This window comes from Amphibalanus amphitrite, unplaced genomic scaffold (genome assembly GCF_019059575.1).
Source record: "Amphibalanus amphitrite isolate SeventyFive unplaced genomic scaffold, NRLGWU_Aamphi_draft 001041F_arrow, whole genome shotgun sequence".
Taxonomy (NCBI): domain Eukaryota; kingdom Metazoa; phylum Arthropoda; class Thecostraca; order Balanomorpha; family Balanidae; genus Amphibalanus; species Amphibalanus amphitrite.
The window spans coordinates 74324-93019 of NW_024882535.1; the positions used below are offsets into that span (position 1 = coordinate 74324).

Genomic DNA, 18696 nt, shown 5'->3' on the forward strand with positions numbered 1-18696 from the left:
CCCCCCCCCCCCCCAGCAGGGCGTGGAAATCCAGGACCCCCAGCCGGGCGCGGGTTAAGATACCGTCAAGAAAGCTAAAGTGAAGCAGCATACAGCCTAGGTTGATTACATTATAGCTGTTATATTTTATGCATACCGTCACGTTTTATGTAGACGGATATCCAGTGGTTTGTGACCTGGAAAGCTAACCTGCAATGACTTTCGGCCCTTGTGATTCGTCGTCTCTATTATTCTAGAATAATAACTTGGGGCAATGTTTCCAGCTTCCCTCATTTAGTCTCCCTCTCCCTCGCTGACCTCCGCTGGTGACCAGCCGCGCCTCGGCCGGTCTCTGCGTGGTCCTCTGTTTGTAGAACTCCTTGCGACTCCGCTTGCGCTGCCTGCGGCGGTGACACCTGACCCCTGACACTGAGCAGGAGGTAGTATCCTTGACACGCGCCGCGCCGCAAAACTGCGGGTACTGACACTTCCTGCAGTAATAGACACGGCTCAGTCATTGGTACGTTCAAATGATGAGGGCGAGACATGCTGTTGCCAGCTCTGTTAGATGTGCTTAGCCTTCAGGCGCTATTTCCAGCGTTAACCCTATTCCTGGCGGGCTCCGCCGGGACAAGAAACTGGCGGGGGGGGGGCCGATTCGGCCCCCCCTTCAGATCTCAAAAACTACACATCGCAGCGACAAACGGTAAACGGCATCGGATACGCACGGTCAAGATCTACAATTTTTACAAAGGTCATTTTCAGCTCAGGTCAAAGATGACGTCACAGGGGTCGAAAAAGTCAAAATGGCGGCGCTAGATATGGAGAGAGTTTTTCTCGAATAACTTTCGAATTAGTCAAGATAGGAACAAACTAAGGGCATCATCGTGATCCTCTCGTCAATCCGCATCGAATGATAAATATGTTGACCTCGAAAGGTCAAGGTCAAAGGTTGACCTCAGGTCACGTGGCCTCGAGGTCATCATGTATATCATTCGATGCGTCTTGACGAGCTGAACACAATGAGACCATCCACGCGTCTGTATCTTGTTCCTGTACGGAGTTATTGGCCAAAAACCTTTGGTGACCTTTGATGACGTCACATGACCTCACAGCTGCCCAACAGCAAAATAGACCTCAAGGTAGTGAAGGTTGATCGTATATGAAGTCATGTATGGTATATGGGGCCATTCCGACCCGTTTTAGTGGTAAAAACAGGGAGTTGATTTTTCCCCCATTGACTTATAATGGGGAGGTCGCGAAACTGACCTGACCTTAGGTCACCGATATCAAAATTCCGAGATATACAAATTGCACATACTGGTACCCTAACTAAACCCTGAAGAGAAGAAATTGATCGGTCAAAAATTCTAGCTCTGGCGTGATTGCAAACTTTTCTGAGGTAGGGTCACCAAACCGCCTCTGGTGACCTGACCTGAGGTCAGATCAACTCAAAATTTTCAGACATGTTGCGTAGAAGCCTTTTAGGAAAAGTCAGAAAATTTGAGCTTTCTAGCTCAACGCGTTTGGGAGAAATAACCAAAAAACCTCAGGGGGGGCTCCTGAGGCCCCCCGCCAGGAATAGGGTTAAGGGATTCCTATGAATGAACCAAATTAAACCTCTTCTACAGGTCAATCAATCAAACCAATTTGTTTGTTGTGCTGCTCATGATTAATATTTTTCATTGTATTTTGAAGAAAAAAAATGCACCAGAAAATTAGGCAATATTGTCGATACAGTACACAATTTAGATATCAGCCAATCTCAACAGACCTCAAAGTATCCACTACTGACATCTTGGACACCGACGCCGCCTAGCGGCGGTCACCGTAAGCTGCAGTTCTGACCTGGTCCGCCGGGTGACGCAGCGTCGGGAGCAGGGGCTCCACCCGGACCACGGTGTGAAGTAGACCCAGTTGAAGTGGCGCGCCTTAGAGGGTCGCTGGGAGCGGGTGTGGAGGCGCTGACAGATAGCGGCGGCTCCACAGGGCCGCGTGTGCTGCCGGAGAGAGGGAGAGGAGGTCAGAGAGTGGAAGGAGGAGGTCAGACTTGGAGAAAGAGATAGAAGGTCAGAGATGGGAGTGAGGGAGGTTAAGAACGAGAGAAAGGGGAGGTCAGAGACGGGAGAAATTGTGGGTCAGAGGGAGAGAGAGAGAGAGAGAGAGAGAGAGAGAGAGAGAGAGAGAGAGAGAGAGAGAGAGAGAGAGAGAGAGAGAGAGAGAGACAGAGAGAGAGAGAGAGAGAGAGAGAGAGACAGAGAGACAGACAGAGAGAGAGACAGAGAGAGAGAGACAGAGAGAGAGAGAGACAGAGAGAGAGAGAGAGAGAGACAGAGAGAGAGAGAGAGAGAGAGAGAGAGAGAGAGAGAGAGAGAGAGAGAGAGAGGGAGAGAGGGAGGATGATCAGAGACGAAAGAGAGGGAGGTCACGCAATGCTGGGAGATGTTCAAACTTCAGGCATTCATGATGTTTATGAGCATATTTGATTGACCGAATCCTCAATATAATCTGAATAAAATGGCAAATTAGCAAAATTCGGGTATATTTGATCACAGATCTTTGTCAACCCAAACATCTTTGTGGGTTGACAAAGATCTGTGATCGAATATACCCGAATTTTGCTAATTTGCCATTTTATTCAGATTATATTGAGGATTCGGTCAATCAAATATGCTCATAATCATCATGATTATTTTCCTCACAACGCTTAACTCTCTTAAATTCAGGCATTCAGTCATTCCTTTTCCACCCCCATCCCAATCTACTCTCGTTTCAGTTCAGTCATTTCCATTCTCAGTTCCATCACACAGAAAAATATTGACACCGTTAGCGGTGTAATTGCACAGTACATATCTGAGCACTTGAGGAAAGTTAATTTAGTCCCTTCCCCGGTTAAATTACTTGCGCTTCTAAATGAGCACCAGGAAGAAGGTAATAGAACACTGTTAGGAGGGTTGGGTGTTTTACTACATGTAGCAAAACACCCAACCCTCCTAACAGTGTTCTATTACCTTCTTCCTGGTGTTCATTTAGAAGCGCGAGTAATTTAAGCGGGGAAGGGACTAAATTAACTTTCCTCAAGTGCTCAGATATGTACTGTGCAATTACACCGCTAACAGTGTTAATATTTTTCTGTGTGATCTGGGCTGATCTAGCTAGACCCATCCCAGTCCCACCCGGGCTGGTCCCTGTTCCATCTCAGTCATCCCCATCCCTCAGCACGTGTAAACAGGAACTCGCGCCGCCTCACTCCTCAGTCCTCACCCAGCGCACAAACACAAACACCGCCCAGCGCACAAACACAAACACAACCGCCGGGAGATGAATGGTGGTGTTAGCGGAGAGGAACGCGAGCTGCCGTCAGCGGCAGGCGACCACAACAAACAGAGCGTGAGCGCATTAAAAACGCACCGAGGAGGGGGTGGAGTGGGGTGTAAAATAAATCAGGGGTAATGGTATCTACATACTACCTATGTATGTTCAAGTCATCGTAATGGAGTCGATTTTTCGTTACTTGGCCCTAACCGTATTTATCAAAGGGAGGTCTTTCGCTCATAACTTATTATAGCGCATAACTTATTACTCTGTAACCTCTGAAAAAAATCTGCTATGATCATCTCACTGTATAATTGCAAGTTCCTCAGAAACGGTTACCGATGATTATGTCACGTAATGTGAAACCAGATGGCATTGATGGACAAAACCGAAGGTACAGGACTCAGCGTTAGTGGCTATATCATATTACGCGACTATATTAGTGTTTCAATGTCACGGATGTCTTTAATTACTGGCCAATTACATTTAATTTATCTCATCGCCTTACCCTTCTTTATATTGGGAAAGCTATCCTACAAAAGACCGTTACTAACAAAACTTCTGAGCACCACCTCATTAGGTGTCTGGTGTCTTACGTCATTCGATATCGGCGTCCAAATTACTCACGTCATTTCACGCCACAGCTTCCGAAATATCTAACCGCTAAGTCACGTAGCTCAGACTGCCATATTGAAAGATCAGGGAGCCCACTCACGCTACCTTTCGATCGTGGCCAATGGCTTTGCAAAATCGAATCACGCGATCACGAATCGAAACCGCGGCGTTAGATGCTATGACGTCATCTAGGGCAGCTAGAATATAAATGGTTAGTGATTGCATCACTAATGCCTTGCAAGAGATACGAAGAAAAAAGGAAAAAAGATAAATATATTGAGAGAAGAACATGGCATGACGAAAATAAATCAAGCGATCATTTTCTAAATCATAAAGATTACAAAGTTGAACGCGAAATTATCGGTCATCGCCATTCGCATTGTATGTATGAGCTGAATTTCTTTAAAGTGTTCAATGTTCATGAAGCTGTATTTCTTCAAAGTGTTTGTTCCACTCGGGAACACAGCCGGTTCATGGCTCAAAATCCTCTCCCTTCGTCCCAATATATCTCAGTCTCCGTCGGCCGGACGAGCCCATCTTCCCGTCTCCAGCGCCTGTCTCCAATCCCGTCACAGTGATATCACCCGCTGTCTGCCGACACAGCTGACATCTAACCAAGCAAGGGTTTACACGGGGACCAATGACGTCACAGCTCGGACCAGTGATGTCATCCGCTGGCGACAGACAGCAGACGGCCGATCACGGGTTTACCCGGGGACCAGTGGTGGCACAGTGCAGCCCTGCAGAGGCCAGTGCAGAAGAAAGGTTAAGGGGTGGCTGTGACACCAGCGCGGCGGTGCAGTGGTTCTGACCCTCCAAAACAGTTGACTCTGACTCTGCTGAGTCCGCGGAGTAGTGCCCCGCCGATGGGAAAGTCCAACAGCTGGTGTACAAAAGAAATAAAAATCTAGCATGACTAAGCGAGCCAAATATGTACAAATATGTATATTGAGTACCCAAGGTAAAAGGAAGTTAGGTAATAATGAATCAGTAACTTGATTTACCTAAGCCTTCAAGGCTAGATCGATGAAAAATGGAAATAAATGTAGTTCTTGTTCCAAATGCTTCAGCGCGTTTAGAAAAAAGACCTAGCGACTGAAAGAAAAGAAAACAAGTTTCTGCGCTTTGCCCGTGCCAAGGGGTCTACCGCAAACAAATGAAAATTTATCGGGCATTGTCTGCAATGGACCATTAGCTGGTCCCAAAGCCATAAAACAACTCAATGGCGCTAATCTGCTCGCATCAGAATACCTGCGGTTCGTTCGAGCTGCAATGTTTTAGGGAAACCCTCGTCTCCATAAAATCTTAAGTCACTTAAGTTTACCAATGAAGTAGGTACTGGCAGCATGTCATGACACGGGAATGTTCCAATGTAAGGGTGGCACGTGTTTGAACGGTAGCGAACAAGGAAAACAAAACATCACGTGCAGCAAGTGACTCAGGAAAACGACACGTGGCGGAGACGCCCCGAGGACAATCAGGCGGACAGGTGGGGCCTGAGACGTAACTCCGTACAGGTTCAGTCAATTGTGAGTCCTCGAATGCTTACAAGCTGTCGCTAAACCATGACAAACTTACACGTTGTAGGTACGATTGTATAAAAAACGGATGGACGTATAACGACCTCTGCGGTGTCATCAGTGGCGTATCTAGGATTTCTCTCAGGGGGGATCCGCAGTCAAAAGGGCCCTTGACTGACTGGGTTGAAAGGGCCCTTCAGTGGCAAAAGGGCCCTTGTAGCCTGAGTTGAAAGGGCGTTCAACCCGCGTCCCGTGGCGGGGGGGGGGGGCGAAACGGCCCCCTGTCCTCTTCCGTAGCTATCTCCTAAATGACTGCAGATATCCCCACCAAACTTTCAGGACCTCTACGGGCATCCATTTTACACATTGTGACCAATTTTTTTCCAGAGGCTATGATAGGTTGGCCGCAAATAACGTCATGTTCTGTCATTTTCGACCCAAAAAAAGTTTCGCAGGAAGAGCTGTCAGCCCTACAGAGCTGTAGAAACATAAAAATGTTCCGAGATAAAAGGTGTACAATTAACAGGCCTATGTCAAATCTGAGCACAGTTTAGCCCCGCCTTGGGTTGGGCCCAGGCTGGAGCGTTGACCCTAGGTCAAATCTGAGCACAAATTACAGAAAGAGTGTCAAAAGAGTTTTGTTTGTTTTGTTGGGCTATGCCCTTTCGGTCTGACCAGACCATTTCAGCGCCGGAAGGATGATAGGAATTGAGGGAGACATTGGTCTGGGCGGGCACCTTGGTGAGTCACCGGGGCTGAGCCTGTCCAACAGGACAGGCCGACCAGCCCCCCAAGTGCTCACTGCACCCGGTTACGAGTGTGCTTCCTTAGGAGCTGCAGTGCGCTCCAATGGGAGCCGCCCGCATGGTATAAAGTTGCCTGTCCAGGTCCAGCCTGGATCATGGGTTGCGGCATGGAGGAGAAGGATTTGAATGTCCTGAGGATGGAAACGGCGAAACGGGTCATGTTAACCCGCGCCGGGCCGGGGGGGTTTGAACACCCCCCTGCGGTTTTTCGCTAATATCTCAAAAACGGCGGCGCGGAGCGCCGCCGTTTTTGGCACACCTGTTTGTGCATTACTTTCGCACATGTTGTGAAAATTTCAGACCCAGGTCGCCTTAGGTCAGGTCACCAGGTCACGCCAAGTGACCTCACCTCAGAAAAAATAAGAATGCTCGTCATAGCTACACCGATTGATCGATTGCCTTGAAACTTTCAGCGATTGATAAGAGCAACATTATCTATAAAATGTTAATCTCGGAATTTTGATATCGGTGACCTAAGGTCAGGTCAATATCGCGGCCTCTCCATTACCTATCAGTCAATGCGAGAAAATTGAAAAGCGTCTGTTTTGCACGAACGCTATTCTAGACACTCTCTAACATCGAGATGTAAGTAAAATTGGCACACTGAATCGGAAAATGGCAACTGTAACCCCTCGTTATGTCCCCGAGGTCATCTCAGGTCACTAACAGAATCTAACAGTTTTTCGCCAATAACTTCTGATAGAGGCGTGCTAGAGCGCTGAAAACGCCTTAGATGTGTTCGACTCGACGTTGCGGATCGACTGATATGCAACATGACCTTTTCTGGTCAGGTCATGACCTTGATCTGAGGTCAAAATTTCAAGTTGACCTTTCAAGGTCCAATTATAGTTCATTCGACGCGTCTCGACGAGAGGAACACGATGCTGGCAAAATTAATGTCATGACTCTTTTGAGTCAAAAGTTTTTCGAAAAACGCTTTGCCGAAAAACGCTGCTCGTAAAAACGGCTATTTTTGGAGTTTTTGCCCTCTGGAGGCTAAACCGTTGACCTGAGGTCAAATCTGAGAACATTACTCAGAAAGGTCTGTAAATGGGCTATCGAATGCGCTTTTCCGCGGCGCTGTAGCTCTATCGGTTCCCGAGATAGCCGTTGGCAGTTTCCAAAATGTTGAAATAGTCAACATTTTACCTTTGGTGACCCCTGGTGACCTGACCTTTGACCTGACCCAAAAAATGACCTTGGTGTTTTCGTCCTTATTTTGGACGTTCTTTCGATTGCCGCTTTTCGCGTGTCGCTACGTGGCCCAGGAGCCGAGTTAGAATGGGGGGGGGGTGTTCAGACACACCCCCTTCCAGCCCGTCGCGGAATCTCAGAGCACCGGCCCGGCGCGGGTTAAAGGGACCCTCCCACCTTCAAAAAAGTTTATGAATTGGCATTAAAGTGATGTCGCTCGGTTCAGAAAGAGCGAAAACGAATATCTACCAAATTTCACCGAAAAATATTCACCGGTTTTCAAGATATTAGACTTTTACTTTTGTTTACTTTTTTGGGATCTCCGCTGTTTCTAGCGACTTTATTTTAGAAGTGCGGCGTTTGCGGCAGATGTTGCGCGCAAATAGCATATACCACCGCGTGCTACAAAACGTTTTAGTCAAACATTTAAAAATCGTTAGATATCTGCGCTGACGTCACACATTCAGAGGGGTATTCCTCAGCATTAGCCCCTCTGAATCAAAATGCTGCAATTTTGAAATTCAATATTTCCGATTTAAGGCATTTCTCGATGTTGTGAGTGCCGAAACCGGTAATTGTGAGCCAGGGACCCCATTTTGGCTATCTCAACTCAAATCTAATGTTAAGGTGGGAGGGTCCCTTTAAAAGAGCTATTAAGTACGCTTTTCCCCGGCACGGCATTCATTTCCGAGTGATGCGGTGGCTTGTTGAAAATTGTCGAAATTGGACCAGAAAATTGGCGAAATTTAGCCTTGGATGACCTATGTGAACTGACCTTTGACCTGATCTAAAAAGTGACCAGAGTAATTTCGTCATTATTGTTTGCGTCCTTTCGAACGCTGCCTTTGGCGTGCTGGTACGTGGCTCAGAAGCCGAGTTAGAAGCAGGGGTGTGGAGCCGGGGCTGGAGCCGGAGCCGTCCAAAAAGGCGGCGACTCCGGCTGCTTTTTTGAAGAGGAAAAAATTATTGACCTTCATAGTTCGGTTTGACAGTATGTACAAGGCAGTAAAACATGTGGTATTCAAAATAGCCTTGTTATGCAAATACAGAAGCAACGTGAACCAATCCTTCATCTTTTCTCTTCCACCCGTATTTAGGTAATTGTATAGAGGATGTACTGAGTATTGGAGCCGGAGCCGCCGGAGCCGGACCATTTTACTCGGAGCCGGAGCCGCAGCCGAATCAGATTTTTTCTCCAGAGCTGGAGCCGGAGACGTCTGAAATTTCCATGGCTCCGCATCCCTGGTTAGAAGGACCCTGGCCGGCCGAGTGGGAGGGTGGGTGCCACCACATCGTTTTTTTTTTTTTGCGACAGCTCGGAACATGTCGGCAACAGAGAGCCAAAACTGGGCATAGCTACCTGACCTTTGATGCAAACCGGGCCTTATGACACCTGCATTTTCAAGGGGGGGGGGCCTATGGTCGTCTTAAGGACCCTCTGTTACCCTCAGAGGGACCCTCTGATGGCCTCTGCAGACCATCACTGGCCTCAAAGGGCACTCTAGTGGCCTCCATGGACCTTCTGGGTACCTGAAAGGGCCCTTTGTTTTCTCTCCAGGGGCCATTGTTTACCTCAAAAGGTCCTCTTTTACTTCAGATGGCCGTATGTTTGTCTAATACATGAGGCCCCTGGTGGCCTGAGAGGCCCTGTTTGTGTCCCAAAGGGCCCTTTGTTGACCTCTTAAGGCCCCTAGTTGGCCTAAAAAGTCCTCTGATTGTCCTAAAGGGCCCTCTGTTCCCCTCAGAGGGCCAGCCTTTACCTCAGAGTGCCTGCTGACCTCATAGAGCCCATAGTGGCCTGACATAGCCTTCATATCACCTCAGAGGGCCCTCTGGTGTAAGGCTCAAGTGACCTTCTCAGAGGGCTCCGGCTGCCCTGTGACTGACAATTGTCCACTCTTATCCCCCTTTTGGGTGACCTATTTCCCCCTCTGACACCCAAGCCAAAATACAATTTTGGGACACTGACTCCGAGGGCCAGTTGATTTTCAGAGGGCCCTCTTTGAAGTGGATGTGAGGACCCGCTATTCGCCTCAGAGGGCCCTCTGGTGGCTTCAGACTTCAGAGGACCCTATTTTGGTATCAGCGGGCGCCTCTCTGTGGCATCAGAGGGCCCTCAGAGGCCTCAAATGGCCCTATTACATCTCAGAGAGCTGTCTTTGAACTCAGAGGGATCTTTTTTACTTCTTTGTGGTGTCTAAGGGGGCCCTCTGGCCTTTGTTCGCCTCAAGGGGCCTCAAGGGGTCCTCCGATGACTTCCAAGGACCCTCTTTGATCTCAGAGGGCCTGATGACCTCATAGGGCTCATGGTGGTCTGACATAGCATCATATCACCTCAGAAGGCCCTCCAGTGGCCTGAGAGGGCACTTTGTGGCCTTTGAAGGCCCTCCATTCGCCTTAGAGGGCCCTCTTTGATCTCTTTGATCTCTTCGATCTCAGAGGGCCCTCTTTGAGGTGGCTGTGAAGGCCCTTTGTTCACCTCAGAGGGCCCTCTGAGGTGGGCCCTCCCTTTGTTCACCTCAGAGGGCCCTCTTTGAGGTGGCTGTGAGGGCCCTTTGTTCACCTCAGAGGGCCCTCTGGTGACCTCCAGGGACCATCTTTGATCTAGGGAAGGGCCTCATAGGGTACCTTGTGGCCTGAAATTGGCCCTTTTTGACCTCAGAGGGCTCTTTTCGACCTATTCCATATGTCTGATAGGGCCCTCGGGGCCTGAGAGGGCCCTCTGAGTGCTTGAGAGGCCCCTCTGAGTGCCTGAGAGGGCCCTCTGAGTGCCTGAGAGGGCCCGCTGAGTGCCTGAGAGGGCCCTCTGAGTGCCTGAGAGGGCCCTCTGAGTGCTTGAGAGGGCCCTCTGAGTGCCTGAGAGGGCCCTCTGAGTGTCTGAGAGAGCCCTCTGAGTGCCTGAGAGGGCCCTCTGGGCTTTGGCCCCCGTTCGTCTCAGAGGGTCCCTTTATTCGCCCCTTCAGAGGGCTCTCTGTTTGCCTCAAAGGGCCCTCTGTTTGCCTAAAACGACCCCCTATTCGCCTCAGAGGGCCCTTTGGTGACCACAGGGAGCTCTATTGTTGCATTGTAGGGCCCTCTGTTGCCTCCGAGGGCCTTTTTTATCTCAGAGGGTCCTCTTTGAGCTCAGAGGGCTCTTTTCGACCTCTTCGAGATGTCTGAGAGGGCCCTCGGGCCTGAGAGGGCCCTCTGAGTGCTTGAGAGGGCCCTCTGAGAGCCTGAGAGGACCCTCTGAGTACCTGAGAGGGCCCTCTGAGTACCTGAGAGGGCCCTCTGAGTGCCTGAGAGAGCCCTCTGAAAGCATGAGAGGGCCCTCTGAGTGCCTGAGAGGGCCCTTTGAGTGCCTGAGAGGGCCCTCTGTGTGTCTGAGAGGGCCCTCTGTGTGCCTGAGAAGGTCCTGTTTGTTGTAAAGGGCCCTTAATTTACTCTACAAGGTCCCTCGTTGGCCTAAAGGGGTCCTCTGATAGTCCTAAAAGGGTCCCTAAAAATGTAATTGTTACTTTTCATTATGTAAAAAAATGTAAGTGGTGAAAAGGGCCGTCAAAGTGTTTTCAATTTTTTTTTTTCGAGTAAAAAAAAAAGATTTTTTTTGCTCCAGGGGGGATCCTAGGACCCCCAGGGTCCCCCCTTGGATACGCCACTGGGTGTCATACGTTTTTTATATCAGTACCTACACAGCTTGGCACTACTTTACGATGACCTATTGTTTAGAGACATATCTCACAGCTCCTGTACCGGCAGATGCTGTTCCTAAGCAGCCTCGCTGCACCGTCCAACTACAAAGCTGCCGCAGCGGGCACACGGCCGGTCCGCACCCGACACCCTGCATATCTCCGTGTCACGTCGTAATCGTTAGAGGGACCGTCGCCAGTCGGGCACCGTGTCATCTTTCCGCGGTCCGCTGAGGACAGGGAGCGCCGTCACTGACGCTGCCAGGGAGAGCTAGTGGAGGGTGACGGCCAGGGGAGGGGGGGGGGGGCGAGACGGGGGGAGCAGGGGACACACCCTCTGGCACACCCAGCTCGGTCTGTCACCCGGGCCCTGTTTCAAGACGCGCCGCTAGCGGCGCGCTCACCAGCGCTTTTACGCTTCCGGTTTCCATGGAAACCTCAACAAGCTCGGACGCTCACAATGAACTTTGTTGATGTGTCCAATGGAAACCGAAAGCGAAATGCGCCAGTGAGCGCTAGCAGCGTGCCGTAAAACAGGACCCCAGTCAGTCCCAAAACCAATCTTTCCGTCTGTCAGTCAGTCTCACTGAATTCCCTCTCTTCTCACTTTTTGTGTTTATTTGTCTATTTCATTTCATATAATTAAATTATTTTGGCGCGGGTAGGGTTTTCTGTGCCTCTGGCTGTTCTCTCCGCCTTTCTCTTTCTCTCTCTCTCTCTCTCTCTCTCTCTCTCTCTCTCTCTCTCTCTCTCTCTCTCTCTCTCTCTCTCTCTCTCTCTCTCTCTCTCTCTCTCTCTCTCTCTCTCTCTCTCTCTCCCTCTCTTTCTCTCGCTCCCTCTCCCTCTCCCTCTCCCTCCCTCCCTCCCTCCCTCCCTCCCTCTCCCTCTCTCCCTCTCTCTCTCTCTCTCTCTCTCTCTCTCTCTCTCTCTCTCTCTCTCTCTCTCTCTCCTACTCGCACTACCCCCTCCCTCCCTCGGTATCACCCCTCTACCCCCCGTCACTCCCTCCGCCGATCACTCTGCACCCTCTCACCCCACGTCTTCAGTCAGCTGGTCTACAGTTACCGTGCCAACATACATCCACTCCGACACTGTGATTCATCTCACCACGGTGTTAAATCGGGGCGACGGCACCCACCCACTCATAACACAAACTTTGGCCCGACGGCGGTACGGGGCACTTTGGCAGCCTGGTGGCTGGAACTGGGCGCTGAACAGCTCGTCGGGAAGGGCCGGGCAGGCTACTGGTGGTGTAGGACCTTGTCATTGCTGAATCCAGGCAGTGTAAGGATGTTTCAACAAACGAGCTTGGGTAGCCCGCCGCTGACAGGGTCTGGATAGATTGGAGGTGGTAGAGACTGGACAACACTGAGAGGCATGGGTCATATATGTACAGTACACAGCCCGACAGTTGAGGACAAATTCGCTGCGTCCTCCACTGTGCGCCGTGCAAGTGTGCCAAGCTGCTCCTAGCGAGTGGATGGTATGCCGAGAAGTGAGGATGAGGTGCCCGTGTCGCGGGCTGGGGGCGGAGTTGAGACATAAGTGAGCACTGGTGAGCAGTGAGCACTGAACACTTTCCAACCAAACATCAGACGTTGTGTGCACTTAATGATGACCTCACCACAGCGATGGCTGCAAACCCAGCCACAGCACTCTGCTCCGTAAGCGCTGTTCATATCACCCCATCGATACGATCAGTTATATTGAGTCAGCTAATGCGGCCCGCCATAAGGAGCCGGGCACTATGAGATGAGTCGATAGATGTGTCCAGCAGCGTGACAAGAGTGATTTAGCACTGCCTGTCCTTACCTCCTCCCAGCCAGGGTCGACTCTAACAAAGTGACATCCGTGTTTGGTCAGAACTGGTCAAACAACAACATCATTCAGTCCTCGAAACAGCCGATAGGCTCAGGCTGATGACTCACTGAATAGGTATTTCAGTACCTACTTATTGATCCAGTAGTTAATTGAGAATGATCGAATTAGGGACATTAGATGAAAGTGAAGTTCGGATGAGTTGTTTCCCGTTAGCTTGTCGTAGTTACCATTGTCCCAGTGCCTTTTTCGTATAATGCCGACGAAATTAACGGTGTTTTTACTTACGACACATGAGTGTAATGTGAAGAAGATGCTAAGCACATCTTCCCAACTAAAATCAATTTCTAGCAAAAACAAGAGGGCGTTATCACTCAATTACAGCAATGAAATCAAGTGCCGGAAAACATCGGCTGGCAACCACAAATGCCAAATTACGATAATTACCCAAATTTACAGGTCCACCCCAGCCGCCCGCCGCGCTCACCCCAATCTACGGACAGCGATTAAGTCGTGGGTGAAAGTCAGCGGATAGAGTTTCTTCTATCGTCACCTCTCCCCACTGCAGCAGTCGATGACGCCAGCGGCTGGATATCAGGTTATCGGTAAGTTTACATACAAACTGATACCGCGATACGGGATGACGCAGCCAAGTCGTAAATCACCCCAGTTACCTCGCCTGCTTCATTAGAGTAACCGCGATGTCAAAAGATTAGATCCAGGGCAAGCAAAAATACTAAAAATAATACGGCCAAACCATGACAAATGAATAAGTAAAAATGGGCCTGGGTTGCATAACAATGCATCTGAACTATCATCTTGATTGCAATATTTTTGCCTTCATTTTTATGACTTTGTTTTGATCGATTTCAGCCAAAAGTTGCAACCGTGTCCCCGCCGTCACCTACCCCCCCCCTCCCTCCTCCCTCCCAGCTGTTGAGCAGCTCCAGCTGGGGTGTAGGGTGTCCGTCATGCATCCCCCTCCCCCTCCCCAACACCAACACTGGCCTGTCGTGCCGGATTGGCACGTAGCCAACACGGCGGGGCGGGGGACCCTGTGACCTGCAGGTATCAGCCACCCCAGCCTGACCGGAGAGCTTTAGGTACTCACATTCTCCTTCAGCTTCCACGAGAAGCTACACGATATCTTAAAAATAAGCGGAAAGTTCGAAAGATCGATCGGATCTTGCGGAGAGATAAGCACAATAAAGTTATTTTCCAGTCCGGATGTCAAAGCATTCCTTGTGATCTTCAGCAGTTTCGCTCATTTATAGCGGTTGAACATTTAACTGCTCTCGAAAAAAGAGCCTGTTTTTTACTCGTCACCCATTATCACGAACAAAGCTTGTTGCTTGCACCACCGCCCGACGAACTCCATATTTCCGTGAATGAGGCGGCCGGTCGGGCCGACCATTCATTCATGCGTGTCCAGGCAAGTACGGTCGTTCATTTCAGGAGTTGGCGCCTTCGGTGGCGTGACGAACGGTCGTCGTCGACCAGCGTCCTGTGATTGATGGTGGCCTCAAATAGCGCTAATTCGGCGCCGTTTTAGCGGCTGTGACAGCCCGCTCAGCAAAGGATTCAGTTTCGGATGTGATGGCCTAAACGGTAGTGGAAATGGGTTTATCGTGCGGGTGTATTTTTAGACTGGGTGAAACAGATATAGCTGGAGGTATCGTGATGGGAAGCGGTCGCAAGACACGGAATTATTCAGGTGGGTTTCAGTAAGGTGAAGCTATTCAGAGAGAACTGCGATTAAAACTATTTTGTGCTTGTATGATGGTGAGCGTTGCATTGACTTTACACCGACGTTCACCTCTGGTGATTTATCACATTATAACGCATTATCATATCGAGATAAAAGGCAAGTAACACAAGCACGAGCCGAACTAAGTTCACAAGAATACCACAATTAAATGATTAGACAATTAAATGCTTGCATTATTATATATAATTAATTAAAATTATATATAATAATGCTTGCATTATTATTATATATAATTAAATGCACAATTAAATGCTTCGATTCGACAACTGTATGCTTCGATGAATGAAAATTCTCTCAACCATCCCCCGATCCCAACACAAGTAAGTCAGACTAGTCCGCCACACACTGGTATCTCCATTCAGCGCTCTTCGCGTTAATTATCACCTCAGCTGACTCCCCGGGCTGCGATTCAACTCACAGCCACGAGCGCATTGGGCTGCGATTCAACTCACAGCCACGAGCGCACCGGGCTGCGACTATACTCACAGCCACGAGCGCACTGGGCTGGGATTTAACTCACAGCCACGCGCTACACTGCACAGTGGGCCGATATGCCATTCTATTTATTTATTTATTTATTGAACGTCTTTGGACCATCCACAGGAGCCGTGGCTATTCTCAGTCCAGTGTCACAATCGTTGAACAGTAGTAAAAGTGGGTAAAAAGGTACATGCATTCACATACACACATAAAACGCATAATAAAAGAAAAAGAGAAACATCACAGCGCAAGTTACAAGTTTCACAAGCGGTAAATAAGCCTCACAGACGATAGGTAACTATACCGGAACAGCACCTACTCGTACTCTCTCTTGAGGTAAAGACGCAAGTTCTTTTTGAAGGCATCATGCTTGAGGGCAGTCAGCTCCACCGGCACACCGTTGTAAAGCTGCGGTGCCCGGTACGCAAACTGGCGTCTACCTGCCTCCGATCGGATGCGAGGTAGGTAAAAACTGTTGTCCTGTCGCGTTTGTCGTATACGTAAATTCGAGCTTTTGATAAAAAGTGAGGCAAGTGGAGCCGGTTCTCCCCACCGGAGTGTTCGGTGGACTAGAGAAAGTGTGTGGTAATCCGACAGCTGTGTAGATGTAAACCAGTCAGGACCTTTCAAAATATCCGAAATATGGTCAAATTTGCGTCTCCCAGCAACCACTCTCGCGCAAAAGTGAATAATCTTTTGGAGTTGCCTATGATTTTTGCCAGTACAATTACCGAACACAGTTATACAGTACCTAACGTGAGAAAGTACTAGACCGTGCACTACTGTTGGTATCACCCTCTGAGGGAGGTAATGCCGGATATGGCTGAGGGCAATCAACATTCCGAAGCACTTACGCACGACATGTGCCACGTGTTCGTCCCATGACAGAGTAGGGTCGAATATCACGCCGAGGTTTCTCACACTCCGTTCCGGGCGTAGAGTCTCGCCACGGAAACGCACCTCGATCGTGGGGACACTGCGGAGGTTCGGCCTGCTGCCAAATACCATTAGTTGGGTTTTCGAGGCATTCACCTTCAGGGCATTAGCCCTGAACCACACGTCCAAAGACGTGAGGGAGCTCTCCATGCGCCCTACCAGAGCCGCAATGTCATCCTTACCGCCGGACACAAGCACTTGCGTGTCATCGGCGTATTGGACGACATGGGCATCAGGCGCGCAGAGGCTCAGGTCATTGGCGAACACTGTGTACAACAATGGCCCGAGGGCAGACCCCTGGTACACCCCCACACTGTTTCGCAGCGGTCGCGAGAGGCACCTTCGACCAGAAACAGGGTCAGTGATGGAAACACTCTGCGTGTGGTTTGATAGGTAAGAGCGGAACCATTCAGCGTCAACTCCATGCTGCTCTAGTTTGGTCAATAGTTTGGAATGGTCGATAACGTCAAAACATTTACTTAAATCTATCAGACAGAGTAGAGTAAGATCACCTCTGTCTGTCGCAGATAAAATATGGTCCGATAAAAAATGGTCCGATAAAATATGGTCCGTGCTTGTGTTACTTGCTGAGCAATGCAGTTTCTGTTGAGTGTCGTGGCCTAAAACCGTGTTGAGCTGAAGCTAAGAGATGATTGGATGACAAATAAGCACAGAGTTGACGCTGAACGACCTTCTCGACGATTTTGGACATGACGGGGACTAAGGAGATAGGTCTGAAGTTGGCTGGGTTGGAACAGGGACCGGATTTGTGAATAGGATGGATTATGGAGTGTTTCCACGCCTCTGGGAAAGCACAGTTTGACAGACAGGTATTCACGATGTTCAGCAACGGCACTCCAATCGCGTCGAAACATAGCTTGATGGTGCGTATGCATAAACCATCCATGCCACAGGCCGAAGTGTTACGCATTCCGACAATCGTTCTAGCGCGACAGGGCCTGAATCTTCGAACGGAACCCTTGGTTTTTCGCGAGTAATTCGCGTAAAAAGCGGCCGATCGCAACGAAACTTTCAGTACCCTCGTGATCACTACTTTTACAGCTAACCTGAAAATTTCATGACCCTGACCTTAATGATCTTTGACCTGTGACCTGCTTTCGAGACCATGTTTGGCCGGAATCGCGATTCAGCGTATGTCGGCTCGCATTAGCCGCGGGTTTGCAGTCTTTTCTTGGCTTAAAGCGTTCAAACATGGGATATTATGTTGCTCCCATGCATTGGGGTGGGTGTCAAGGTCACCAGAAGGTCAGGTAAGGTCATTGGCCTTTGATGACCAATTGGTTCACTTTTTCGAGTTTTACATGTTTCTAGGCTAGTTTTTGGGTCTGAATTCGAATCTAGCAACCATTTGAACATTTACTATGTAGCTTTGGTGCCTTCGTAACATGTTACAAAGCTGTCAGAGGCGGTTGCCACCTACAAATACCCGGCAAAACCCTTACTGGTTGACCTGACCTGACCTGACCCGACCTGGCCTAAATGTATGAAGACATCATCTATGATCGTAAATAACATTATATTCGTGATCAGCACCCAAAAAACCCATAGCAGCCACCCTTTACGACGTTCTAACAGGTCCCGATTTTCCCGACTTTTGGGTCATTGACCTGACCTGGAAGGTCAACCGATGACCTAGGACCTTACAAGTGGGTATCATCAGCTTCCTCTTGTCACGGGCAACACGCTCGTCTTTTCCGCGAAGCTCTAGCTCGATCAGGGGCGAAGCGGCGGGGGGGTCCAACGGACCTCTTCTATACTTTCGCGGCTGGAAAAACACCACTAGGGGCGAGGGTTAAGCCAAATCTAAGGGCTTGTTTCAGAAAGACCGCTAAAAGAGCAATTGAATGCACTTTTCCGCGACGATGTAGCTCTATTGGTCCCCGAGGTAAGAGCCGGTTTTCGAGAAATGTTGATATATGCAACATTTTACCCTTGATGACCTCTGGTGACGTGACCTTTGACCTGACCTAGAAATGACTAATTACTCCATCTGGAATTTCGGGCGCTCTTTCGAATGTCACTTACTACGTGTCGCTATGTGGCCCAAGAGCCGAGTTAGAAGGGGAGTGTTCAATCAACACCTCCCGGCCCGGCGCGTTTGACGCCGAGCACCGGTCCGGCGCGGGTTGATGTTTGGCTGCTACATCCAAAGTCGCAAAAAGTCGCAAAAAGTGACTGTTGGATCTTGTAGTGCAATGAATCATTGACATGTAGCGAGATTTTCGAAGCGGTACTCCGCGGTACTTTTTTTAAAAGTCTATTTGTGTGTGACATCAATTATGTGAAATTATATTTTCGTCTTTAAATCTTTGCGGTGCCAATACATCATAACCAAGTAAGAGTTCGCTATTTTCATGTGGTTATGTGTGTTCTGCAGACCTGGAGCTATCGTTTGATGTATATAAATGTGGAATTCGTCCTCAAATTGTGATTGTTTTCGTTGATCAAAGATACGTTGTCGAAGAGTGCGGGGGGACGAGTTCGGTCCAAACGATTCCGAAGTTCGTGTTTAAGCTGAGTTTTCGCCATGAAATAACAATTGTGTTGGAAAACAAAGACCACAGCAATGTAGTATG

At 49.2% G+C, this 18696-nt stretch overlaps 1 protein-coding gene across 1 annotated transcript in view; it reads right to left on the reverse strand.

The window, feature by feature from the left end:
- The window catches only part of LOC122369482 (coagulation factor X-like), a 94630-nt gene that overhangs the window by 47381 nt on the left and 28553 nt on the right, over positions 1–18696 (reverse strand). The window contains exons 4-5 of the mRNA XM_043344274.1: positions 1828–1979; positions 298–470 (exon numbers count right to left, since the gene is read on the reverse strand). Of these exons, the coding sequence (XP_043200209.1) occupies positions 298–470; positions 1828–1979 (325 nt within the window). The remainder of the gene's footprint in view (positions 1–297; positions 471–1827; positions 1980–18696) is intronic.